The sequence below is a fragment of the Oryctolagus cuniculus genome, chromosome 5, assembly GCF_051225735.1.
Source record: "Oryctolagus cuniculus isolate XC-2025 breed Fujian yellow rabbit chromosome 5, ASM5122573v1, whole genome shotgun sequence".
Lineage (NCBI taxonomy): Eukaryota > Metazoa > Chordata > Mammalia > Lagomorpha > Leporidae > Oryctolagus > Oryctolagus cuniculus.
In genome coordinates this window covers 83,447,072-83,474,232 of record NC_142871.1, presented here as the reverse complement: position 1 = coordinate 83,474,232, position 27,161 = coordinate 83,447,072, and the positions used below count along the sequence as shown (strand labels likewise).

General features: G+C 41.0%; 1 protein-coding gene across 2 annotated transcripts in view; it reads right to left on the bottom strand.

Annotated features, from left to right (window-relative positions):
- Nucleotides 1-27,161, bottom strand: part of RNGTT (RNA guanylyltransferase and 5'-phosphatase) — a 326,422-nt gene that overhangs the window by 200,434 nt on the left and 98,827 nt on the right. The window contains exons 10-11 of one of the 2 annotated variants that reach the window (XM_002714574.6): nt 13,291-13,362; nt 7,647-7,811 (exon numbers count right to left, since the gene is read on the bottom strand). In XM_002714574.6, the coding sequence (XP_002714620.1) occupies nt 7,647-7,811; nt 13,291-13,362 (237 nt within the window). Of the gene's footprint in view, nt 1-7,646; nt 7,812-13,290; nt 13,363-20,902; nt 21,013-27,161 lie in introns of those variants that run through there. The other variant, XM_089332916.1, reaches the window with a different exon arrangement.

Below are 27,161 nucleotides of genomic sequence, written 5' to 3'. Positions count from 1 at the left end.
GCTAATGGGCCTGGGAAAGCAGCAGAAAATGGCCCAAGTAAATCAGTAGATGAGACCTCTCTGTGTCTGTCTGTCTGTCTCTCTCTCCTCTCCTCTCTACATTTCTGCCTTTCAAACAAATAAATAAATAAATTGAAGATTGCCTACAGCCCTTAGCACAACTATTCAGGAACAGTGTTTTTTTTTCTATTTACTATTTGTTGAACTCTTTACTTATTATACGGTTAATTTACAAGTGTAAAGATAACTGAAAATAGATTTTGTAAAAAATAAGAATATAAATAGGAGAGGAGGAAGAAGGGTAGGAATGTGGGAAGGAGGGAGGGTAGGATGGAAAGTATCATTATGTTCCTGAATCTGTATATATGAAATGCATGAAGTTTGTATACCTTAAATAATTAAAAAAAATTCTTCAAAATCAAGAAAAAAAATTTGATTGATCTTGCACTGAAGTTAAAGATGGTGTATACTTTACCCTCTCCACTCAGGAACACCAATAAAATGTCAGCAACTTTATAGAAATATAATAAAATGATGGGGTTGGCACTGTGGTGTAGCGGGTAAAGCCACTGCTTGCACTGCTGGATCCCGTATGGGTGCAGGTTTGAGTCCCAGCTGCTCCACTTCCAATCCAGCTCTCTGCTGTGGCCTGGGAAAGCAGTGGAAGATGGCTCAAGTCCTTGGGCCCCTGCACTCATGTGAGAGACCTGGAAGAAGCTCCTGCTCTTGGCTTCAGATCAGCACAGCTCCAGCCGTTGCGGCCACTGGGGTGTGAACCAACGGATAGAAGACCTCTCTCTCTTTCTCTAAGCCTCTGCCTCTGTGTAACTCTGCCTTTCAAATAAATAAATAAATCTTTTAAAAAAAGAAATATAATAAAATGCAATTACAGAAAGATTAACTATCAGAAGATTTAAAATATTTCAATAAATTCCTGAAATGTAACAAGAAAATAGGGATCTGCTGACAGATAAGAGATTATATGCCACAATAGTAGAGGCAACAGAAGGACTGGAAAGACATGATCATTAGTAAAGTGTCAGCTGAGAGGACAACTCCTAACCTGCAGGGCCATCAAACAGCAAGGGGGACCAAGTATCCTTCGGTATGGTATTTGGAGAGACTTGCTGTTTTGGTATCACATCTTTAAAATCTGTGTTCTGATGTACAGTTTGAGACATCTCTACCACAAATATTGACTAATGTCTGCAAATCCCTTCATCTAACAGCAGCAAAGTAAACTCCAGTGACACATAGGCACATGCCAAATGGGAAGGCCCAGATTGTAAGTCTACTTACATTCTTCAGTCAAAAATAGATTACATGACATGAGACCTTAATGTGATCTCTAACAAAAACTGCAAGTATGCCCAGTGCTTCAATCAAACCCAAGGCTTTCAAATTACTGCAGCATGAACACACAAGCAGCTTTCTCATTCTCCTGCAAATCATACTTAAGCAACAGGAAAGTTTTAAACAGACAATGTAGCCCCAATTTTCATTAAAACTCAGAGGCAAATATAAGCCACATATTCTAAAATGAAAGCATATATTACAAAAAGAAAATCAGCTGAAGTCCAAAAGAAATATCAAAAAGGAAAAAGCGTTAAGTTCAGAGTGTGGCTGGAAGAACTAGCAGCAGGACTCAAATATTGTATATTAAAATATATCCTCTAAAAGTAAACAGCTTTTCCTTAATTACAAAAGCTAATTTCAATGACTGAAATGCTAAGTGCAAAACTCAGGATGAAAAGGGTTGGGGACAGATGCATTTCAGCTTTTGAGTGAGAGCAATAGATTTGGTGAGTTTACTCAAAAAACCACATGGCAAAGCCATACTGCCTAGAACAAATGTGACTCGATGGTAGAAGTAAAGCATGACAAGTAGGATGATCAACCCAGGGGTGGGAACATTCAGCCCACAGGCCACATAAAGCCCATGAAATCATTTGCTCTGGCCCTGCCAAGCTATCTGCAGGCAGAATTCAAAATTCAATAAATCTATTGCATGCTATAATTCTGGATGGCCCAAAAACCATGTTATAAATACCCAAATGGCCCTTGGTGGAAAAAAGGTTCCCCATTCCTGAATAACTCCATTCTCCTTCACCTCCTGATAGGGACTTCCTGCAAAGAAGTGATCCAGGAAAACCACATTTATTTAAATATGTTTAATATGAAGAGAACTGACATAGCATCAATATACAATTATTGTATTTCACCTAACGCAATATGTAAACAGCAGAAAATGCAATACTAATAGACAAATGCAGACTTGACAGAAAACCACTGCCCTGGAATAGCTGACAGTTACAACCAAATACTTTATTGTGGATTTTTTAAAAATAATAAAACTCTCACTGCTTAAAAAGGAGTTACAGAGCAGAAATGTGGAGACACAGAAAACAGATGGCAGAGAAAGTAAGATTAAAAGGACCATGACAAAATACTAGAGAAAAGCTTCAGGGGGAAAAAACCCATCTTCACAAAAAAGAAGACACAGGGAAGAAAATATAAATTTTTTAAGGCAATAAAAAAATAGAGGATACAACAAAGTGAAATGCAACTAAGGAAAAAGAGTTTTAAAGGACTAGCAAATCAATATTAGATTTAGAGCAGTGGTTCTCCAAGTAGGAACCCTAGGCTAGCACCAGCAGTTTCACTGGGGAATCTGACAGAAATTTTAGGTTCTCGGGTCACCAAAATAAGCAAATCTTTTTTTTTTATTTTTTTTTTTTTATTTTTTTGACAGGCAGAGTTAGACAGTGAGAGAGAGAGAGAGAGAGAGAGAGAGAAAGGTCTTCCTTTTTCCATTGGTTCACCCCCCAAAGGCTGCTACGGCCAGCACGTTGCGGAAGCCAGGAGTCAGGTGCTTCTCCTGGTCTCCCATGCAGGTGCAGGGCCCAAGGACCTGGGCCATCCTCCACTGCACTCCTGGACCACAGCAGAGAGCTGGCCTGGAAGAGGGGCAACCAGGACAGAATCTGGCACCCCGAGAGGGACTAGAACTCGGGGTGCCGGCGCCACAGGTGGAGGATTAGCCTAGTGAGCCGTGGCGTCAGCCAAAATAAGCAAATCTAAAGGTGGAACATGACAGTCTGTTTTAACATGCCCAAAGTTTAGGAGCTACTGCTTATAAAGATGCAGAAAGACAAAATCTGAGTAGTCAGAATGTCTAAAGAAGAAAATTAAACAATACAACATTACAAATGCTTAAAGACACAAGTCAATAAAACCTAAGACTTAAAATCTATACAGCAAAACAAGTGTCAGAGAAAACTAGCACAGTCAACCCCTGTGGGGAGCAATCCGGACTGGACTAAGTTACTGGAATTAAGACTTATTCTATGCATCTGCTCTCCCACAATATGGCGCTGGGAGAGAAGAAAACAGCTTCTACACAGCTGCCTCCAGTTCAACCAATAAACAGCAGGACCTGCTCCTGATTGGAGGAGAGCAGCGTACTCGGCGTGTGGGTAGCAGAGTTGGGATTGGTGGAAGAGGACTATAAAGGAGGAGAGAGACAACATGCACCAGGAACATCTATCTGAAGGAACACCTGTGCAGCCCCCGAGAGAGCCGGCCGGCGGTGTGCTGCTCCCCCGCGGAAGTGGGGAAAGTGGCAGGGGGAACCGCCCTTCCACGGAGGTGGAAGGGTCGGTAGCCAACCCGGGAAGAACCAGCAGCAAACCCGGGGAGGGCCGAGCAGACGAAAGAACAGCGCAGGGTCCTGTGTCGTTCCTCCATGAAGAGGGGGAGCGACAAACCCCTAAAGAGATCTAATAAATTACTAAACAATTTTAAACAACGAGTGAAAAAAGGTTAAGTATTACAGAGGAAAAAACTGAGAATCAGATGCTATCCTGTTGAAAAGCACAGAGACAGAGACAGAGAGAGATCACTCTTCCATCCTCTGGTTTACCACACCAATCACCCTACAAATGTCCACAACAGCCACTGACGGGCAGGCCAAGTCAGGTGCCCAGAATTCTATCCGGGTCTCCCACATGAGTATCAGGGGCCCAAACACTTGAGCTATGCATCTGCTGCCTCCCAGGATGCATTAGCAGGAAGCTGGACTGGAAGCTTAGTGGTTGGGACTTGAACCAGCAATCCAATATGGGATCTGTTATCCCAAGTGGCAGCTTAACCCCCTGGGCCACAACGTTGACCCCTAAAAGACATTTTTAAGAATACTTACAAGTTAAGTGTGAGCTAGGGACTTTGACATCCATCTAAATGATTCTTCTAAAATAAGGGTTATCATACACAAAAAAATTTTGAACATGTAAGAACTTAGGGACCACAGTTCTCATGAAATATTCCTGAGAAAACTAACGAGAATTTTCCAGTCAAGTAAAAATGACTGAGAAATTATTAGAAAATAACCACTGTCTATCAATTATTGAAGAGTAATTAACTATAAACTGAAACAAAGAGGGAGATTAGGGCCAAAGAACAAAGGTAAATATCTATTCCAATAATTAAAAAATAAAAATTGAAAATGGAGAAAAGGGTAAGAACTCCAAGACTGTAATTCAATGCTAGCAAATCAAATAGCACAATGTAGGCATATTTGACAGTAGGCAAATATTACTGATTAAAAACTAGCTGCATGGGGGATGGCTAAAGTGGCTGGGTCCTTGCCACACATGGGGGAGACCTGGATTGGCTTCCTGGTTCCTGGCTTTAGCCTCACCCAGCTCTAGCCATGGTGAGCATTTGAAAAGTGAACCACTGAATGGAGCTCCCTGTGTATCCATCTAGAACTCTAGGCTTGTCTCTGTGAGTGAGACCCCAGAGGAAAGAAGTGGCCATCAAAGAAAAATGTACTTTTCTCTAAAGGAAGGAGAAAACTTTTACTTTTCTATGGCCTTGTCCAAATGCTGACGAAATTTGTTGACTTAAAAGGCTTCCATAGCCTAGGCAGCTCATGTCAACAGCCTTGGGTGGTCACTGATGTCATACATAAGAGTGTTAATTGTTAAATTAACAACAGGAGTCACTGTGCACTAGTTCTCAAATTGTTTATGTGTGTGTGCAAAATGCTGAAATCTTAGTATAGAGTTGGTCTTTGGTGTACAGTTAATTGAAAATGAATCTTAATGTAGAATGGGACTAGGAAAGGGAGATGGAGGAAGAAAAGGAGTGAGAGTGCGGGTGGTAGGTGGTGTGGTGGGAAGAATAACTATATTCCTAACACTGTACTTTTGAAATTTCTATTCCTTAAAAATAAACTTAAAACAATAATTAAAAAAAAAAAAAACAAGAAGGGTGGAAATGTGAAGAATAAGATTAATGCACTCCTAGTAAAGATACTTTCTTCCTAGAACACAGAGTGTGATCACAGGGACTGATTAAGGATAGCTTATGACCTATTAACAATAAGAGTATTAAGCCCCTGTGAGAACGCTGGCTCCACAAGAACATGTAGCTACTTTCCCAGACGTGAATATCTAATATGTTTTGCTAAACATGTTTCAGAGAAACCTTAGTTTTATAAACTCATGCATGTGCTGTACAATAGGCTATTGTAATCCTTATCAATAAAGAAAACACACTGGGTTAGCCTGGCAGCATTTTTCTGAAGAAGAGTTCCCGTGACCTGTCTCTTCTTTCACTTGTGCACCCCTACACATGAAATACCAGCAATGACTTGTGCTGGGCCAGGCCATAGCAAGGAGCCCAGAACACAATACAGATCTCCCATGGAGGTGGTAAGCATGCAACTACTGGAGCCATCACCGGCAGCCTTCCTGGATGCTCATTAGCAGGAAGGTGGGCTTAGAAGCAGAGCTGTGACTTGAACACAAGCACTCCAATGTGAGATACAGATGTATCATACAGTATCTTAATCACTGTACCAAATGTTCATCCCATCCATAATGCTTATACCAAATATTTTATTTATACTTACTCTGAAGAAATGTATACCCACAGAAAGCAAAGATGTTCACTGAATTACTACTAAAGACAACAAAAGGCAAGAAGCAATCTAAAAATCCACCAATAATAACCTAAGAAAATAATTTGTGGCACACCCTTACTGTCAGTACTGGGTAGCAGTTAAAAAAAAACATTGGCAAGTTTCATGTGCATTCATATAAAAATATTGCTGTGCCATATTCATATTGTTAAGCAAAAAAAGAAGAGAGTCAGATTATTTAGTATTACCCATTTAAAGAGACAAAGCAAGAGCAGGCATTTGGTGTAGACACCACTTGGGAGGTCCATATCCCATATCAGAGTTCTTGGGTTTGATTCCTGGCTATACTCCCAATTCTGGTAATGCACTTCCTAGGAGGCAGCAGGTGATGGCTGGCCTAGCCCCAGCTAATGTAGGCAACTGGGGAGTAAACCAGGAGATGGAAGATCTGTGTATGTGTGTCTCTCTCTCTTTCTCCCTACATTTCAAATAAATTTAAAAAAAAATTTTTTTTTTAAACTAGGTAGGCTGGGGCCAGCGCTGTGGCATAGCAGGTAAAGCCACTGCCTGCAGTACAGGCATCCCAAATGAGTATCAGTTCAAGTTCTGGCTGCTCCACTTCCAATCCAGCTCTCTGCTGTGGCCTGGGAAAGCAGTGAAGTTGGCTCAAGTCCTTGTGCCCCTTCACCTGCATGGGAGACCAAGAAGCTCCTGGCTCCTGGCTATGGATCAGCGCAGATCCAGCTGTTGCAGCCATCTAGGGAATGAGCCAGTGGATGGAAGACCTCTCTCTTTCTCTGCCTCTCTGTAAGTCTGCCTTTCAAATAAATAAATAAATCTTTTTAAAAATTGTTTATAAAACAAAACAAAGACTATGCTATTTCCTATCACTTGAGTTCAGATTCTCAGCAATGGCAGAGGGGCTGGTGCTGTGGTGCAGCATGTTAAAGACCTGGTCTGCAGTGCCAGCATCCCACGTGGGCACCAGTTCAAGTCTCGGCTGTTCTACTTCCGATCCAGCTCTCTGAGTGGCCTGGGAAAGCAGCAGACAATGGCCCAAGTGCTTGGGCCCTGCATCTGCTTGAGAGACCCAAAAGAAGCTCCAGGCTCCTGGCTTCGGATCAGCCTGCCTCCAGCCATTGTGGCTATTTGGGGAGTGAACCAATGGATAGAAGACCTCTCTCTCTCTCTCTCCCTCTCTCCCTCTCTCCCTGCCTCCCTGCCTCCCTGCCTCCCTGCCTCCCTGCCTCTGCCTCTGCCTCCCTGCAACTCTACCTTTCACATTGATAAATAAATATTTTATAAAATAAAAGAAAGCAATGCCAGAGAATTTTAATTTAATAAAAAAATAGGCATCATATGCCAAACAATGTTGAGTTTTAGGAATAATATGAATAGGCCTAAAAAGTAATTTTTCACTCCATATAATCCTATGTTGTTAATAGTTTTTCTAAAAAAAGTAGTATGGACTAATGGCCATGAATCAAAAACTGTCATAAGAAATCAGAAGCAACCTAGTCTAAGCTTCCAACACTGGGACTCTTACTAAAGAGGAAAAGCCCTAGAATCATACATGTCTGGCCAAAACAGTGCTATAGCCAATTCAAGGGGTTGCTGGAACAGTCAAGACTAATGGGCGACCAAATGTCATTCTTCTTCCCCTCACAAGGTAAATTAGGATACCAAGCACTAATTAGCAAGTAAGATAAATAAACTTTACCTTTCTTGAAGTATGAATGTCAAAAAATGGCTTATTTCTGACACTAAATGGTTCCTGTGTTTTGTCAATGAGCCCAGTCTTCATTTTTTCATGTCTAGGATTTATAATTTCTCGTTCTATACACTGCAGACGGATATTAAAATCACAATCTCCAACTGGCTGTGCCTGAACAGAAGAGACAATTATGTAAATTTCAATACTATTTTAAAATTATTTTTTCAGTATAATTATCAAAACTGCCATAGAATGATAGTAGTATATGGAAATAGTATCTTTTGGAGTTGTATAGTATACAGTCTGTACCACCATATACATCAGTCTTAACAGCCTGACTAACGAAATAGAAACATTCTACACACACATATATATACAGTCATTTTAAACATAACTGCATAAAATAGTATAGAAAAAAGATACGAATTTACTTAAGTTGATTCAAAGATTTTTGTATCTGAATTAAGGCATTAATATACTTACCTTCTTTTGTGACATCTCTGAATTTGCAAAATATTTGTATAAAAATTAAAATGCATGTAATTCAATAAAGAACAAGAAAATTAGGATAGGCACTCACAGTGCTTTTCACTGTTTGAAGCACTAACATTTTACAGGCATCAATATGTAGAAGATATTTATTAGATACATACATCCTTAACCCTGGAAACACAGGAAAAGTTTATATAGTACTTCAAAGTTATACTGTTATTAAAAAAGGTAAAGTTTTCTTCTCTTCTTCCCAATAACCTTGCACTTCAGTGTCCTTAAAACATATGCGGTTTGCATGGTGAAATAACAAGTGCACGCAGGAGTAAGTTTGTTCTAGTGTCAGGATGCCAACTGGGACACCAGCATCTGAGTATAATTCCTGGCTCAAACTCCTGACTCCAGCTTCCTGCTAGTGTAGACCCCGGGAAGTAACAGTGGTGGCTCAAGTAATTATATTCTTGCCATCCATGTACAAGACCTGGATTGAGTTCCCAGCCCCTAGCTTCAGCCACCCCCAGCCTCTGTATATATCTGGGGAATGGACCACTGAACATTATACATATTTCTCTCGCTTTCTCCCTCTCTGTTTATCTGCACCTGTCTCTGAAGTAAATAATTTTTTAAAATACACATACACTTGTGTATAGCTGAGGGTGAGGAGCTTGCCCTATCCACATAGTATATAGCAACATAATCATTACTCATCACGTGGTTGACAGTAATCATCCAGATTGGTAAGGACTGCTTCAACCGCCTGAAAACTACTTTGTATCTCCTCAACTGGACACCTCCGGTGCATTTTCCACCATCTTTTCTGTCTTCTTCCTCTTCCCCAATCTATATTACACAACCTAATATTTATTCAGCCTAATGTTTCTACCAGAGCAGCAGTACTTGCTTAAAGTGAACAATGTTAGCTATGCCTGGGGATGTGTTTTTCTTAGCTTTAGAAGGATGACAACCTGGAGACCCAACCAAAAAATAAAAAAAAAGGAGTAAGACAAAGTGAGCAGGAGTTAGATATAAAGTAGAACATGTTCTCTGCATAAAGATATACAACTGTTGAGCTGAAAAAATCATAATATACAGCTATCTGTAAAGGACATTTATTGAAGAAATGCTAGCAAACAACTGCACGGTCTATGTGTGATCTTTTGCATGCAATCTATGTCATCAACATGGATGAAAACCTAAGATGGTAAAGTTTTATTTATTGGGTAAATTAAAGAAATTCAGACACCTAAAAAATTAAAATGGGACAAACAACCCTTTTTTCTTAAGAAAAAGCCTAGTAACTCCTAGCAGGTAAGTAAGTCATCTCAATTCTTTCCTAGAATGCTTCCCATTTTAAAATATTAAAAAACTCACTGCCATAACAAGAACAGATTGAAAGCAAGCTCACCTTCAAATCTACAATGCTTGCTGAAAAGGAAGCCCTACAAAATATGGGCACTAAATCACTGAGAAAAAATAATAACTATTATTATTATTAACTATTGTCTAACCAGTTCAAAGTTTTAGATTCTTCTGAAACACTACCCATGCTGCCACTAAAGTTATCTTTCAAAACAATAAGTGTGTGAGTATATCATTACAGAAACTAAAATTCCTCTACACTGCCCTATTACGTAAAGAACGTTAAAATGCCTTATTCAAGTAATCCAGCCACCAGTTCACCAATCCATTCCCAAATCATCTAGCGTTCCTGACATCCAAGACTCAATCCAGCAAACCTAATTTGTGTCATTTCCCTGTCTGCAAGTCCACACTTCAGTGACTCAAGAATATTAAGTGCTAGGGTTTGAACAAGATTTGCACCAAGAGGTAGTAAAAGCATAAAAATAAACACAAAATTCAGTACAGCGGCTGCTTCTGGTCACGAAAATCAAGAACAGGATAAGAGAGGAGTACAGAAGAAACATACTGGATTTATAATCATTTCTTATTAAAATGAAGAGAGATTAAATGTTTTAACAAATCCATGAGTACTGACTGTATTATGTTCTATACTCTTAAAATATTAGAAGGTTGTCATCTAAAAGAGAAGCCAAGAAGTGAGCCCATGGAGCCAGCCTTGTGGCATAGCAGGTTAAGCCATCACCTGTGATGCCGGCTTCCTACACGGGCACCAGTTTGAGACCCAGCTGCTCCACTTCTCCAGCTCCCTGCTAAAGCACCTGGGAAAGCAGCAGCAGATGGCCCACGTGCTTAGGTCTCTGCACCCACATGGAAGACCCAAAAGAAGCTCTGGGCTCCTGCCTGTAGCATGGCACAGCTCTGGCTGTTGCAGCCATTTGGGGAGTGAACCAGCAGATGAAAGATCTCTCTGTCTCCAACTCTTTCAAATAAATAAAAAATAAATCTTTCCCTTTTTAAAAGATTTATTTTATGTATTTGAAAGGCATAGTTACAGAGAGAAGTAGAGAAAGAGAGAGAGGTCTTCCATCTGCTGGTTCACTCCCCAGATGGCCACAACGGCCGGAGCTGTGCCGTTCCGAAGGCAGGAGCCAGGAGCTTCTTCCGGGTATAGCGGCCCAAGCACTTGGGCCATCTTCTACTGCTTTCCCAGGCCATAGCAGAGAGCTGGATTGGAAGAGGAGCAGCCACGACTAGAACCGGCACCCACATGGGATGCCAGCGCTTCAGGCCAGGGCTTTAACCCACTGAGCCACAGCGCCGGCCCCAAAAATAAATCTTAAAAAAAAAAAAAAAAAAAAGTGAGAGCACATGAACACGTTAAGGTAGAACTCACTATCAAGAGGCAAAGGAAGCAGCACTTACTTATTCACAAAGATGCAAAGTCACCCCCATCCCTTATTTTTAGCTATAGGTCAAGGACTGTAATTCTGAGAAGTGTGATAAGATTAAGCATTATTTTCCAGGAATACAGTAGTTACAAACAGAATAAGATGAAAATATGATGTTTTCTAGCCTTGAGATTCTTAAATTTGAAACTCTACATTTTGAATTTAGATATTCACCCCAAAAAATGAGATACATACATGGAAAATTTTCAGGAAAAAAAAAGTGTGCCCTGAAGTAACCTGTAATAATACAATCCTTAATCTTAATCTTAATACAGTAACTTATTAAAGTAAAATATACTTCAAAAAAGAGTTTTTCAAATGTTGTAATAAATCTTCAGAACCTTAAACATTTTTTAAAGACTTATTTATTTATATGAAAGGCAGAATGATGATGACGGAAGGAGAGAGAAAGAGGGACAGGGACAGGGAGGGGGGAAGGTAACAGGGAGGGAGGAAAGGGATATGTTCCATCTACTGGTTCACTCTCCCAAATTGCGACAATGGACAGGGTTGGTCAAGACCAAAGCCAGAAGCCTGGAGCTCCATCCAGGTCTCCCCCATGACTGGCAGGGGTCCAAGTACCTACTTGATCATCTTCTGCTGCCTTCCCAGGCTCACTAGCAGTAGCTGAATTGGAAAGAGAGCAGCCAGGACTCACTGGTGCTCTGATATGGGACGCAGTGCTGAAGCAGCAACTGAGCTCACTGTGACACAACACCGGCCCCAAAACATAAATAGTTAAATTTGAGAATTCTTAAATGTTTTCAGTCTGGCTTGAAAACTAAATGATTATTCAGTTTGAATAATGCATGTATACAGGATTGATTATATGTGTTCACAGATATGCACCATCAAGTTTCTTGCATTTACAGAAGTCATATTATACTGCCTAACTAATCTAGATCATCACATTATAAGTAAACATAAACAGGAAATGGATTCTTGGCTACTCTAAAACTGTAGGAAATAAGTAGAGAACATAATCCTCATTCCTTTAACAACTTTTTTTACAGGCATAGTGGACAGTGAGAGAGAGAGAGAGAGACAGAGAGAAAGGTTTTCCTTTGCCGTTGGTTCACCCTCCAATGGCCACCGTGGCTGGCACACCGATCCAAAGCTGGGAGCCAGGTGCTTCTCCTGGTCTCCCATGCGGGTGCAGGGCCCAAGTACTGGGGCCATCCTCCACTGCACTCCCGGGCCATAGCAGAGAGCTGGCCTGGAAGAGGGGCAACCAGGACAGAATCCGGCGCCCCGACCGGGACTAGAACCGGGGGTGCCGGCACCGTAGGTGGAGGATTAGCCTATTGAGCCGTGGCGCCAGCCCTTTGACAACTTTTTAAAACAGGAAATTTTGTATTTTATTTTTGTTTCTTACTTCTATTGATAAATAACAATTTCTGTCTCTAAATTACACATTAATACCTTATATCAGTTTCTCTTTTGTTCTTTTTAAGTTACAAATAAAACTAGAATGCTTTTTTAACAATAAAGTATAAAATAACTAAAACCAAGAAATTTTCACTTTACTTATCAAACTATTTTCTTTATCCATTTGAAATTAAAGAAACTTAAAGGATCAGCCTTGTGGCACAGCAGGTTAAGCAACTGCCAAGGCACCAGCATCCCATATGGGCACCAGTTCAATTTCCAGCTCCTCCAGTTCCAATCCAACTTCCTGCTAACAAGCCTGGGAAAGCAGAAGACAGTCCAAGTGTTTGGGCCTCTGCACTCACATAAATAAAATAAACAAATAAATCTTTAAAAGAAACAGAAACTTAAAAGAAAAAGAAATGTGCCAGGGCCAGCACTGGGGCACAGAGGATTACTCTGCTGCCTACAACACAGGTATCCCATATGAACAACGGAGGCCACTCCATTTCTCATCCAGCTCCTCACTAACGTGCCTGGGAGAGCAGCAGAAGGTGGGCCAAGTGCTTGGTTCCCTGTCACCCACACAGGAGACTTGGATGGAGTTCCAGGTTCCTGGCTTCGGCCTGGCCCAGACCCAGCCACTGTAGCTGTTTGAGGAGTGAACCAACAACTGGAAGATATCTTTCTTTCTCTCTGTCTCTTCCTCTCTATCTATCTAACTCAGCCATTCAAATAAATAAATAAATCCTAAAAAAAAAAAAAAAAAAGTATGTAAAATATCAGACAATAAGAGAAAGAAAAGGAGAGGTAAAAGTATTAACAAAAAGATGACTGGCAAATAACCTAAAATAGTCACAATTTTCCTAACTATCTCTCAGGCAGTGGCAAACACTTTTTATCTGTTAAAGATAAATTTATTATTTCACTGACAGTTTTCATTTTCTCAATTATAAACTTCATAAATTTTAAAAGGTACTTACATTGAATTTAATGATGTCATATATCAAATATCTAGGAACAGCCTGTCCATTTACTCTGTCAATAATCATCTCCTTGAAAGAGAAAACATAAGTTTCTTCATTTGTTAACAGTAATTTCTTTGACTGAAATATACCATATACACAAGAAACACATAAACCTTAAATACACAACATGATAGAATGTCCCAGTAATCACACTGTACCCAGTTAAAAATCTGTAAATTGTCAGCACCTTTAAAAAATCTTACTATGCATAAAAATCACATGATAATATCACATCATATTTTTTTACATTTGAATTAGTATGTTACATGTTGTTTTATGTTTGAATTACTAGCTAACATTTAAGAGTGAAGAGACTACAAAATTAAGTTCTAAAAATCAGGGTCATTTATTAAAAGAATTTTGTTCCAACATTTCTTGTTTAAAACCTCATTTTATGCCAATGATTGTAATCCTAAGTTTGAAAATTAAATGGCCCCCTTATTATGGATGTAATTCCCATGTGACCCATGTGATCTTGGTTCCACGCCAGGTTACTAGACGTCAATGGAAGGGAAAAGGACAAAGACCATAAACAGGTTTCTGCAAATTTGCCTTAGTGTTAAAAGTCAAAATTAATTCCGGATTCTAACAGAAAGAGATAAGGACACCAAGGGTTGATTACAGGCATAATAATAAAAAATAATAAATAATGCAGTATTTTATAAAACTTTAATTATTATTTTTTATCTAAGATCATTTTTTTGCCTCGTATTTTTCCTAGGAAACTCAACAGATTTTCTTGCTTTCTTAATTTCACGAAAGAAAACCCACACATAATCATCTAAAATTATAAAGAACATACTGATATAAGAAACAATTTTTATTTTAATAAGCCAGTATCAATTAATTCATTTCTTGAATATATGTTTGTTAAGCAACACACATTTGCTTAGGATTAGCACCTTTAAGTTAACACTTGACATAAATTAGAATGTATTTATTATAAACTGTTCATTAAGCATTTTTATTTAAATACTTTTATCTGAGTATTTTACATACTAACAAAGTAATACTGATTACAAAGTTCAATTAAATATTCTTCTAAAATATAAGTGTTTGGAAATTAAATGACAGGATCAAATAGCAGAAATCACAAGAATCTTCCTCCCAAATTACCTGATAAATGAGCAAAAATGTTTTCCTTTAAACATACTTTTAAAAGCCAAAAGAAAATTCATTTTCAGAAAATCAAACTATTCAAAAGGGAAAATCAAAAATCTGACAACCAGGGCCCGCATTGTGGCATAGTAGGTAAAGCTGCCACCTGCAATGCTGACATCCCATATGGGCACCATTTAAAGTCCCAGCTGCTCCACTTCCGATCCAGCTCCCTGTTAATCACCTGGAAAATGCAGCAGAAGATGGCCCAAATGTTTGCACCCCTGTCACCCACAAAGGGAGACCCAGATGAAGATCTTCAGCCTGGCCCAGTTCTGGCCACTGTGGCCATCTGGGAACTGAACCAGTAGATGGAAGACTCTCTCTAAAACTCTGACTTTCAAACAAATAAATAAAACTTTAAAGAAAAATCTGAAAACCAATAAACTACCAAGATTTTGGTAAGAAAAAAAGACATACCTAGGTCCAGATCTAAGCCAGCCAAGCCTTCAGAAGCTCTAATGGAAAGATTCCTAATAATTTTCAAATATAGATAGAAGGAAACTCAGTGGCTACCATTTTCTTTTTCCCCTTCCTCTTCTAACTGAACAGTAATAAAAGTAGATTAACACTCTTTTTCTGTCTGAAGTAAAGGCTCCAGGGATCCACACTTAAATTGAGAAATAATCTAGGTATTAGTGGAATAAAATATCGCTCTCAATTAGGCAAAAAAGATATTCACCAAAAATTCTTTTTTTTTTTTTTTTTTTTTTTTTGACAGGCAGAGTGGACAGTGAGAGAGAGAGGCAGAGAGAAAGGTCTTCCTTTGCCGTTGGGTCACCCTCCAATGGCCACCACAGCCAGCACGCTGCAGCCGGCGCACCGCGCTGATCCGATAGCAGGAGCCAGGTACTTCTCCTGGTCTCCCATGGGGTGCAGGGCCCAAGCACTTGGGCCATCCTCCACTGCACCCCCTGGCCACAGCAGAGAGCTGGCCTGGAAGAGGGGCAACCGGGACAGAACCTGTTGTCCCGACCGGGACTAGAACCCGGTGTGCCGGTGCCGCAAGGCGGAGGAGGATTAGCCTAGTGAGCCGTGGCACCGGCCTCACCAAAAATTCTTAAGAGAGAACAGAACCCATGGTTCTAACAAAGACCTAACACCAGGCAGAGAATACTAACATATGAGGATACTTGACTTCTTCACATGACCCTGCCACCACAATGTCTCCTTCCCCACACTTCTACCACTGCCCTAGGCTACAGAAAAATAAGGAAACATCAAATATGTAAGCTTAATTCTTAGTTAAGAAAACTCGAACTTTGTACACTACTGGTTGGAATGTATATGGAACAAACAGCATAAGGGGGAAAAAACTAAAAACAGAACCACCATATGATCCAGTAAGCCCCACTTCTCTGTATACATCTGGTAGCTTTGGGATCCACAAGGAGGGAAGGCCTAAACTTGCAGGAATGGAGAATCTCTACCTGTACTTCCGGGGAAGAAAAGTCCTTGTCAAGGTCCCTGCGGGTGCCTAAAGATCAACCAATGAGATCAGACCCGCCTCAACCTTTAACCCCCATGCCCTGAATCTATAAAAGGAGCTCTCCCAATCTCTGATGCACAACTTCCCCTGGCCCCCAGCTCGTTGCTCTGTTGGGACCGGGGAACCTCGCCTGGGAGCGGAACTCTAATAAAAGCCTGTGAATTAATTGATTCGTCTGCCTGGGAAGATTTGTTACACGCCGGACACCTTGCAGATGGTGCCGTTTAAGTGTTTACAGCAGGTGATAATGGAATGAACCAAGACCTTCAGCAACCAGGCAGTCAACCAGATGCTTCTCCATCCATACATGCCTGTCCCTGCGGAGCCCCAAGATACCCCCAGCGGGCCCCTGTAGACGACGTCCCCAGTCAGCAGGAAGTAGCCAGAGAGACACATCGTCGCCCCCCTTCCTATCATCAACATCCAAAAGTACTGCTTAAAAAAGGGTCTCAGGGCTAGCGTTGTGGTGTAGCAGGTAAAGCCGCTGCCTGCAGTGCCAGCATCCCATATGGGCACCACTTTGAGTCCCGGCTGCCCCACTACCGATCCAGCTCTTTGCTATGGCCTGGGGAAACAGTAGAAAATGGCCCAAGTCCTTGGGCCTCTGCACCCACGTAGGAGACCTGGAATAAGCTCCTGGCTTCAGATCAGCGCAGCTCCGGCCCTTGCAGCCAATTGGGGAGTGAACCGGTGTATGGAAGACCTCTCTTCTCTCTGCCTCTCCTTCTCTCTATGTAACTCTTTCAAATAAATAAATAAATCTTTTTTAAAAATTGCTAAAATGGTAAACTTTATGTTATATAGCTATTACCACAATCTTTAAAAAATATATAAAAAAAACTGTAGTGAAGAAAACAAACTTCAATTTCTGACCAAAATGTTTAACAGGAAATGGATTTACTCTTCTGCCTGAAACAACCAAATGCATGAACAAAATACACAAAGCAGTAATTTCCAAGACCCTGCACATTCAGCAACAAAGGAGAGGAAGCACACTAGGTCGAGTCTACCAATGTGTCCCAGTCACTATCTGAGGAGAGCTTCGCGGCCTCAGCCTACGAAGGAGACACAGAGGAAGCTCAGTGGTCTCTCTGAACTGAGAAAACAAAATAGGATGTTGAGGAAAAGCAAAGCAGCTGGAGTGCTCAGGGCAGAGAATAGGAGAGAAAGAACTCCAGAGATGTGCTCATTCAGGAGCCCCCTTGGATATTCAGCAGGGACCAATCAGCATATGCATGTAAGGGAACTACCCAAGGCTAGAAGGACTAGCACCTGGCTACCAGCACAGGGAAGGGAGCACCTGTTCACACTAGCCAGAAAAGAAATTACATCATTCACAGAGTATTTGAATACTAAAAAGGATCTACTCTCAGTAGTGAAGGATTGTTATCTCTAAAAATTAACCTGGTGTACCTAAGAAGTCTTAAAAGCAGGATCTGTAAATAACAAATTAGTTTCAAGTAAATTAACTGCATTCCCAAATAAGGCTCAGGAAAATTTACAGGAATTACAAAAATAACAGCCCCCCAAAAAAAACTAAAATTCAAAATGCCTGTAGCCAATATAAAAAAAGTATCAGGCATGCAAATATGATCCACAAGGAGGAAAAATCAAACAAAACTGATCCAAAACTGACAGAGATGTTAAAGTAAGGAAATAAGACACTAAACTTATTATATATTCATTAAAAGACTCAATGAGGGGCAGGTGTTACAGTGCAACAGACTTAGCCACTGCTTAAGGACATTTGGATCCTATATGGCAGTGCCAGTGTCCAGGCCCCACCATTTGCGACTGGGTCCCTGCTAGCCACATGGGAGATTCTGATGGAGTTCCTGGCTCCTGGCTTCAGCCTGGCCCAGCCCCACTTGTTAAGGGTATTTAGGGATGGAGTAAACCAACAAATAGAGGATATCTAGCTCTCTTCCTCTGTCACTCTGCCTTTCAAACATACACATCTTAAAAAACAAAAGCAAAAACAAAAAAAAAACCCTTGGGGCTGGCATTGTGGTATAGCAGGTTAAGCTGCCATCTGCGACACGGATGCCAATTCAATGGAAGCCAGTTTGTGTCCCAATTGCTCCACTTCAAATTCAGCTCTCTACTATTATGCCTGGGAAAAGTAGTGGAAGATGGCACAAGTCCTTGGGCCCCCGCCACCCATGTGGGAGAACTGGATGAAGCTCCTCACTCCCATTTTCAGCCTGGCCCAGCCCTGGCTTTTGGAGCTATCTAGGAAGTGAACCAGGAGATAGAAGATCAATCTCTCCCTTTCTCTCTCCCTCTCTTTCAGATAATAAATTAATAAAAAAAAAAAGATAAATAAATATTTTAAGAAGAAAATATAGCAATAAAAATTTCAAAAATGAAACACAAAATAAATGATTTTTTTAATGAAAATAGCATTATTAATTAGATCTTTTAAGAGAAGAATGGTACAGGTTATGGTAAAATGTTTCTACTTTCAATGGAAATTGTAAACTCACATAAAAGCTCAACAAACCCCAAACACAGAATACTGAAGAAAATTACACCACTGAAAACTGACTAGAAATTAAATGATTGTCTTTTGGCTTAAAATGTTGCTGTGGAGAAACCTGAGGGTTGGATCCTTCATTACAGCCTCTACCCAACTACCACATTCACCAAAAAAAGAAGAAAGAAGAAAAGAAATCCCGTAAGTTTACCTTTCTATCCTCTGCACTTCTCTATATTTTTTTTTTGAAGATTTATTTATGTATTTGAAAGTCAGAGCCACACAGGGAGAGGAGAGGCAGAGAGAGAGAGAGAGAGAGAGGCCTTCCACCTGCTGGTCCACTCCCCAACTGGCCAAAATGGTCAGTGCCACAAGCCTCCTCCAGGTCTCCCATGTGGGTGCAGGGGCCCAAAGACTTGGGCCATCCTCCACTGCCCTCCCAGGCCAGAACAGAGAGCTGAATCAGAAGTGGAGCAGCCAGGTCTTGAACTGGTGCCCACATGGGTTGTTGGAGCTTGAGGCCAGGGCGCCAACCCAATGCGCCACAGCACAGGCCCCTGCACTTCTTTATATTCAAAGTGCCCAGGCATCTAATTCATCTGCCTCCCTATTGAGTATTTCCTCAGCAGAAACTATGAATTAGAATCACTCCAGGTGTTAAAGAAATGAACAAAAAGTCCCTACTCTCAAGACCTTTAAGAGTTTGAGAAAAAGAGAAAATACATAATGAGGTAGGTCCAATTAAGAGTTAATGGCTTGGGGCCAGTGCTGTGACTTAGCAGGTAAAGCTGCCCGCCTGCAGTGCCAGCATCCCATATGGGCACCGGTTTGAGTCCCAGCTACTCCACTTCGAATCCAGCTCTCTACTATGGCCTAGGAAAGCAGTAGAAGATGACCCAAGTCCTTGGGCCCCTACAATCGTGTGGGAGACCTGGAAGAAACTCCTGGCTCCTGGCTTTAGATCAGCTCAGCTCCACTCTCACTGTGGCCATGTGGGGAGTAAATCAGTGGACGGAAGACCTCCTTCTCTATTCCTCCCTCCCTCCCTCCCTCCCTCCCTCTCTCTCTCTCTCTCTCTCTCTCTCTCTGGCTCTCTGTAACTCTGCCTTTCAAATAAACAAATCTTAAAAAAAAAAAAAAAAAGAGTTACTAGCTTTAAAAACAGATGGCTACATAAATAGAATAACCACATAGCCACATAGCTTACTTTCCAAACCACAATACTTTTGAGAGTGAAACAGGTTGCAATTAATAATTACACTAAAACAAGTGGAGACCTGCACTATCCCAGCCAAATTAGGACATATGGCATATGCGTAAGAAGGAATAGTTTTTCTACTTGAAGAACAAGAGGAAGTTTGATAATATGGTACACAACATTTCTTGGATCCTGAAAGACATAAAGAATATATTCCAGCAGGGCAGATGATGAGCCAAATTGCATAACAAAGGCATGAAAAAGACCTTTTTGGGGGCCAGTGTTGTTTCACAGCAGGTTAGGCCACAGCCTCCAACACTGACTTCCTACAGAAGTCCTTCCTACAGAACACTGGTTCGAGTCCTAGCTACTCTCCCTTTAGATAGAGTTCCCTACTAATGTGCCTGAGAAAGCAGCAGTCCATGGGCCCCTGACAAGACCTTCACATAAGAAACCAGAATGGAATTTTGGGGTCCTGGCTTCAGTCTGGCCGGACCTCAGCCACTGCAGTTGTTTACAAAGTGAACCAGAGGATGGAAGTTCTCACTCCATCTCCCTCTCCCTCTCTTTCTTTCTGTTTCTCTCTTTCAAATAAATCCTTAAGAAAAGAAAAATTTTTTAAATAGAGTTTTGGTAAATCATCCAAAGCTCAGCATACATGAAACTTCAGGGGTCACAATCAAAGATGAAACTAAAGACACAGACATACTCCATATACAAAAATATTATTCTGAGTAGTTTCACTTTTATATTTTGGAAATAACCACTGAAGGGCTTTAATCAGTGGGCACAATCTCTTTCTTGTCATTAACTGTTGTCTGAAAAATCTGTGAGCCTGCAGAGCTCATCTCTGCAACCCATTCCTTGAAATCTTTCAGATAAAGCCTTTCTGGTTCTAATTATCATAGTCTCTGTAGGTGATACAATATTTTAATTAGATAACGGTAATAACTACACAACCCTATGAACATACTAAAACTACAAACACTTTAAAAAGGTGAATGTCATGGCATGTGAATTATATCTCAATTTTTAAAAATAAAACTAAATAAAGAAATATTTAAATTCTTTAGAATGAAGGGAATGATGAAACTCGATACATAATATATATTAAATGTCAACTACAGGGGCCCGCACTATGGTGTAGCTGGTAAAGCCGCCCTCCGCAGTTCGGGTATCCCGTATGGGCGACAGTTCAAGACCTGGCTGCTCCACTTCCGATCCAGCTCTCTGCTATGGCCTGGGAAAGCAGCAGAAGATGGCACAAATCCTTGGGCTCCTGCACCCACATGGGAGACCTTGAAGAAGCTCCTGGCTCCTGGCTTCAGATCAGTCATCTCCAGCCATTGCAGCCATCTGCAGAATAAACAAGCAAATGGAAGACCTACCTCTCTCTCTCTCTCTCTCTCTGCCTCTGCCTCTCTGTAGCTCTGCCTTTCAAATAAATAAATAAATGATTTTTAAAAATAAATAAAAACAAATGTCAAGTATGTATCAGTTATACATGTTGTATAATACAGGTATAACCAAATGACTAAAAGGAAATACATCAAAATATTAAAAAGTAATCTCAGCCGGTGCCTCAGCTTACTAGGCTAATCCTCTGCCTTGCAGCGCCGGCACACCGGGTTCTAGTCCCGGTCGGGGCGCCAGATTCTGTCCCAGTTGCCCCTCTTCCAGGCCAGCTCTCTGCTGTGGCCATCGAGTGCAGTGGAGGATGGCCCAAGTACTTGGGCCCTGCACCCCATGGGAGATCAGGAGAAGCACCTGGCTCCTGCCTTCGGATAAGCACGGTGCGCCGGCCACGGCGGCCATTGGAGGGTGAACCAACAGCAAAGGAAGACCTTTCTCTCTGTTTCTCTCTCTCACTGTCCACTCTGCCTGTCAAAAAAAAAAAAAAAAAAGTAATCTCTTCTTGACAGTTTACTGTTTAATTTACAAAATCAAAACAATGTGCATGTATACACTTTTATAAAAATCAGCAGTTGAAAAAGACAATTTTTCTAAGATACTTGCTATTAATCATTTTTTCTGATTTTTTTTAAATTTTATTTAAGGTATACAAGTTTCATGTATTTCACTTAGGAACACAGTGATATCATTCTATCAACCTTAATGATTAACTGCTATATCTTTCTCTTAGCCTGAATATTAAATTGATTGAATTGCACTAGTCTGTTTCAAGTGGATTAATGCGTATTTCTTTTTTGTTGTTTTCTTTTTAAGATTTTTTTTTTATTTTTTGAAAGGCAAAGTTACAGAGAGAGGGAGAACAGAAGCAGAGAGAGAGAAGTCTTCCATCCACTGGCTCACTCCCCAAATGGAAATGACAACTAGAACTGGGCCAGTCCAAAGCCAGGAGTCAGGAGCTTATTCTTGGTCTCCCACATAGGTGCAGGAGTCCAAAGACACGGGAGCCACTGCTTTCACAGGCCTATTAGCAGGGAGCTGAATCAAAAATGGAACAGCCAAGACTAGAACCAGTGCCCATATGGGATGTCGGCACTGCAGGCTGTGGCTTTACCCACATACACCACACTGCTGGCCCTAACGTCATAATTCTAAACACCTATTTCCCACATTTTGTGGGTCAAGGAACCTAAGTTAGCGGGGAAAAACAAAAGCACCAATGCTTGATTATGACAGACAGACAATTAGATGGTTTGAGTCATTCTTGTATTTGGAATTTTACGAAAACAATTTGCAAATGAAAATGTAGAAGAAACAGGAAACCACAATGGACTGTTTAAATTAACAAACTGGAAAAACAGATATGGCAACTATAATTCTGGCCCAAGTAAATTGACATCATGAATCACACTGCTATTTTAAAACCTCACAAGAATCTATTATGCTGCTCTCAGTTATCCAAGTTTGGGGTGAAAATAAACAGTATTGCTAAGTTAAATCTGCAGATTGCTAAATATATAATTTTTAAGTATTATTTCATACCTAGAATACCTTCTGTCCATGTCCAATAAAAATATATGGATTTTCCCATCCCAGGAGCTTCAGCAGCTGTAGGTTACAGTGTAGACATGGCCAAGTCCAAGAACCCTACCACACACAACCAAAAATGGCACAGAAATGCCATCATGAAACCCCAATTGTGATACAAAAAAATGCCACCTTAATTGTTAAAGTGACCATATACATAGGATTAAGTGTTAAAGAGATCACATAAATAAGATCAAATGTCCAGTAATAATAATAGAATTAAAAAGGAGAGAATGTTCCAACAAGGGAAGCAGTCCATACAGCAGACTCATAGAATGACAACCAGTTTAAGTGGCACTCTGACCTCAGAATCAGCCCTTAAGCCCAGGAGAGCATTTCAGGCATGGAAAGCCAAGACACTGTGGCAAAAAAAAAAAGTATTACATGAAGGATGTCTGTGAGAGAAACTGCAGTGGAAAGAAGTTGCCATCAAAGAAGGATGTACTTTTCTCTGAAGGTAGGAGAGAACTTCTACCTTGCTTATAGCCTTGTCTAAATACTGAAGGAGACTGTGGATTCAAAAGCCTTCCACAGCCCTTTGCAGGTCATGTCAAGAGCCTCAGGTGATCACTGATGTCATACACAAAAGTGCTAATTGTTAAATTAACAACAGGAGTCACTATGCACTTACTTCCCATGCAGGACTTCTGTCCTCAAAGAGTTGAATTATGAGAATTAACTGTAAAACTTGTTCTCAGTTTTATTATATTTTTGTGCATATGTGTGTAAATTGTTGAAATCTTTACTTAGTTTAGAGTTGGTCTTCTGTGCATATGGTTAATTGAAAATGAATCTAAATGAAGAATGGGACTGGGAATAGGAGAGGGAGGAAGAGGTTGGGTGAGAGTGGAGGTGGTAGGGTGGGTATGATGGCAAGAATTACTATATTACTAAAGTTGACCTTATGAAATTTGTACTCATTATATAAAAAGTTTCTCTGGGAAAAAAAGAGATAGAAAGAGATTAGAGGCTGGTGCCATGGCTCACTCACTTGGCTAATCCTCTGCCTGCAGCACCAGCACCCCAAGTTCTAGTCCCGGTTGGGGCGCCAGGTACTAGTCCTGGTTGCTCCTCTTCCAGTCCAGCTCTCTGCTGTGGCCCGGGAGGGCAGTGCAGGATGGCCCAAGTGCTTGGGCCCTGCACCCACATGGGAGACCGGGAGGAAGTACTCAGCTCCTGGCTTTGGATCGGCACAGCGCTGGCTGTAGCATCTATTAGGGGAATGAACCAACGGAAGGAAGACCTTTCTCTCTGTCTCTCTCTCTTTCTATAACTTTCTCTCTGTCTCTCACTGTCTAACTCCACCTGGCCAAAAAAAAAGAGGTTAGAATAGCTGTCATAGGCTATATGAGTAAGGGTTTAGGGAAGTAAATGGGCTAAAATTATTTTCTGAAAGTTTGCTGTATGTTATGAATGGCATATTAAGAAGCAAAACTAAAATTGTAAATATAAAAAAAGAAAAAATAACCCAATTAAAGGGGTGGACCCCAAGTTCCTGAGGAACATGCATTTTGCCAAGAAGCACAACAAAAAGGGCCAGAAGAAGATGCAGGCCAACGACACCAAGGCTCTGAATGCACCTGCTGAAGCGAGCAAGGCCCTGGTCAGGCCTAAGGAAGCTAAGCCCACAATCCCAAAGGGTGCCAGCCAGCTTGTTCAACTTTTCTGTATCACCCACCCCAAGCTTGGAAAACATGCCCAAGCCCGTTTCGCCAGGGGTCTCAGACCATCCTGGCCAAAGACAAAAGCAAAGTCCAAGCATCAAACCAAGTGCAAGGTCAAGGCTCAAATCAAGGCCCAGGCTCAGGCTCAAATCAAGGGCAAGGGCAAGCCCAGGCTGAAACCAAGCCCAAGGTCCTGACCCAGGCCACACCTGCAGCTCCAGGTCCAGCTTAGGCTCCTCCCAAAGGTGCCCAATACCATGTGAAGGCACCCCAGTAAGCAGCCTCTGCCTGCCAATGCAAGGGGCAGAAAGGCTGGTGCGACCCCTGGGCTACTGTCTGCAAGGGGATAGTGTCTTCCTGTGCTGTTTGTAAACATAAACCTGAGATGGGGGTGGGGGGGGTGGGATTTTATATATATATACACATACATATGGAAATTGTCCCATTTCTAATGCCAATTCCTACATAAAACATCTTTAATTCTTGAGTAACTGGATGTGATTTATTTCCTCTCCGAACTACCACAAGACTTGTTTTAAATTCATCTCTTTGGGTTATTGTTTTATTTGAAGGTCTCTGCCATCATTAACAAGTATTCTCCACCATAACCAATAAAGTAAAATATCTCAACAGTATGTGAGGCTTTCTCCTCAACTCTCTAAGCAACGCCTACACTACACTCTGGGGATAGCAACTTGAACATAATAAGCACTCAGCAAATATTAGCTGAATTATAAACTATGCTAAATTTTGGCAAATGCTGTTATTTGAGCTTTTTTCTTTCTTATTAATTATAATAACAAAGTTATAATTTAAATAAAATGGAAAGAACAAAACCAAAACGGTTCCTTCCTGCTGTTCCCATGAACCAACTACCAGTACTGCCATAACAGGCTATGCCATTTATATTCTGCATAACTCTGGAGGTGTCAGTCAAATTCACTATGATGAGAACGGCAAATCCTGGAGATATGCAGTAAACAATGCTTTCAACTGCATAATGTGGCCCTGAAAACCATAAAGGGGTATGCGAGGATGGATGGGTGGATAGACAGATAGATGAAGAGACATGTACACATATTCAAAGGTATATGACTGTATGTCAAAAGTTCATAGAAAAATAGAATTACAGGGCTGGCGCCGTGGCTCACTTGGTTAATCCTCCGCCTGCGGCGCCAGCATCCCTTATGGGCTCCAGATTCTGTCCCAGTTGTTCCTTTTCCAGTCCAGCTCTCTGCTGTGGCCTGGAAGGGCAGTGGAGGATGGCCCAGGTGCTCAGGCCCCTGCACCCGCATGGGAGACCAGGAAGAAGCACCTGGCCCCTGGCTTCAGATCGGCATAACTCTGGCCACAGCGGCCATTTGGGGGGTGAACCAACGGAAGGAAGACCTTTCTCTCTCTCTCTTTCTCACTAACTCTGTCAAATAAACTAAAAAAAAAAAAAAAAAAAAAAAACCTACAAGAAAAATAGAATTACAAGTTTGCCTTGGGGCAAAAAAAGGTGTAATCCATGCAGATTTTTCTACTAACTTTATGAGACCCCCTCATTTATCACTTTTAGAAAATATTTTGGCTCACTCTGACTTGCCCCAAATGGTAGAGTTAGAAACGTGTGCCAGGGGATTCCAATTCAATCCCATCAAGGTGGCACATACCAATGCCATCTCACTAGTCCAAGTGATCAATTTCTGTTCACAATTGATCATAAGGATAGGATTAAGAGATCACATAAACAAGACTAGTGTCTGCTAATACTATCTGATAGAATTAACAAGGAGAGAATGATCCAACATAGGAAGCAGGATACACAGCAGACTCATAGAATAGCAGATGTCCTAAACAGCACTCTGGCCTCAGAATTAGCCGTTAAGCATTTGGATCTGGCTGAAGAGCCCATGAGAGTATTTTAGGCATGGAAGGCCAAGACACTCTGGAAAACACACACACACACACACACACACACACACACACACACAAAACCTAAATGAAAGATCTCTGTGAGTGAGATGCCAGTGGAAAGAACAGGCCATCAAAGAAGGAGGTACCTTTCTCTGAAGGGAGGAGAGAACTTCCACTTTGACTATGACCTTGTCTAAATAAGATCGGAGTCAGCGAACTCAAAAGCCTTCCATAGCCTTGGCAACTCGTGACAAGAGCCTAGGGTGATAACTGACGCCATAAACAAGAGTGTAAAATTGTTAAGTCAACAACAAGAGTCACTGTGCACTTACTCCTCACGTAGGATCTCTGTCCTTAATGTGTTGTCCAATGTGAATTAATGCTATAACAAGTACTCAAACAGTATTTTACACTTTATGTTCTGTGTGGGTGCAAACTGATGAAATATTTACTTAATATATACTGTATATAAAGAGAATTGAAAATGAATCTTGATGTGAATGGGATGGGAGAGGAAGCTGGAGATGGGATGGTTGTGGATGGGAGGGAGGTTATGGGGGGGAAAAGCCACTGCAATATATAAACTGTACTTTGGAAATTTATATTTATTAAATAAAAGTTAAAAAGAAAATATTTCATTATCCTACTGTCACAGGAATGATAATTTACTATTCTAGTAGTCCCACAGAGTATGCAGCATAGATAATTCTTTATGATATAATATCTATGCTTTGTTCTATTTGTCATTAGATTTCAATCCAACTGCACTGTCTTCTTTCCTCCTTCCTAATCATTAGAGAATGGCTCAGAGGCATCCTCTCTACCTGGATTCCTGTCGTGAACCATCTAATGCTTCCTTCATCTCTTTTCCAGTGCTCTTCATCTCCCAAACTAAGGCCTTTGCTCTCTCTAGGCTACATTCTGAACCTTCTCATCACACAACAC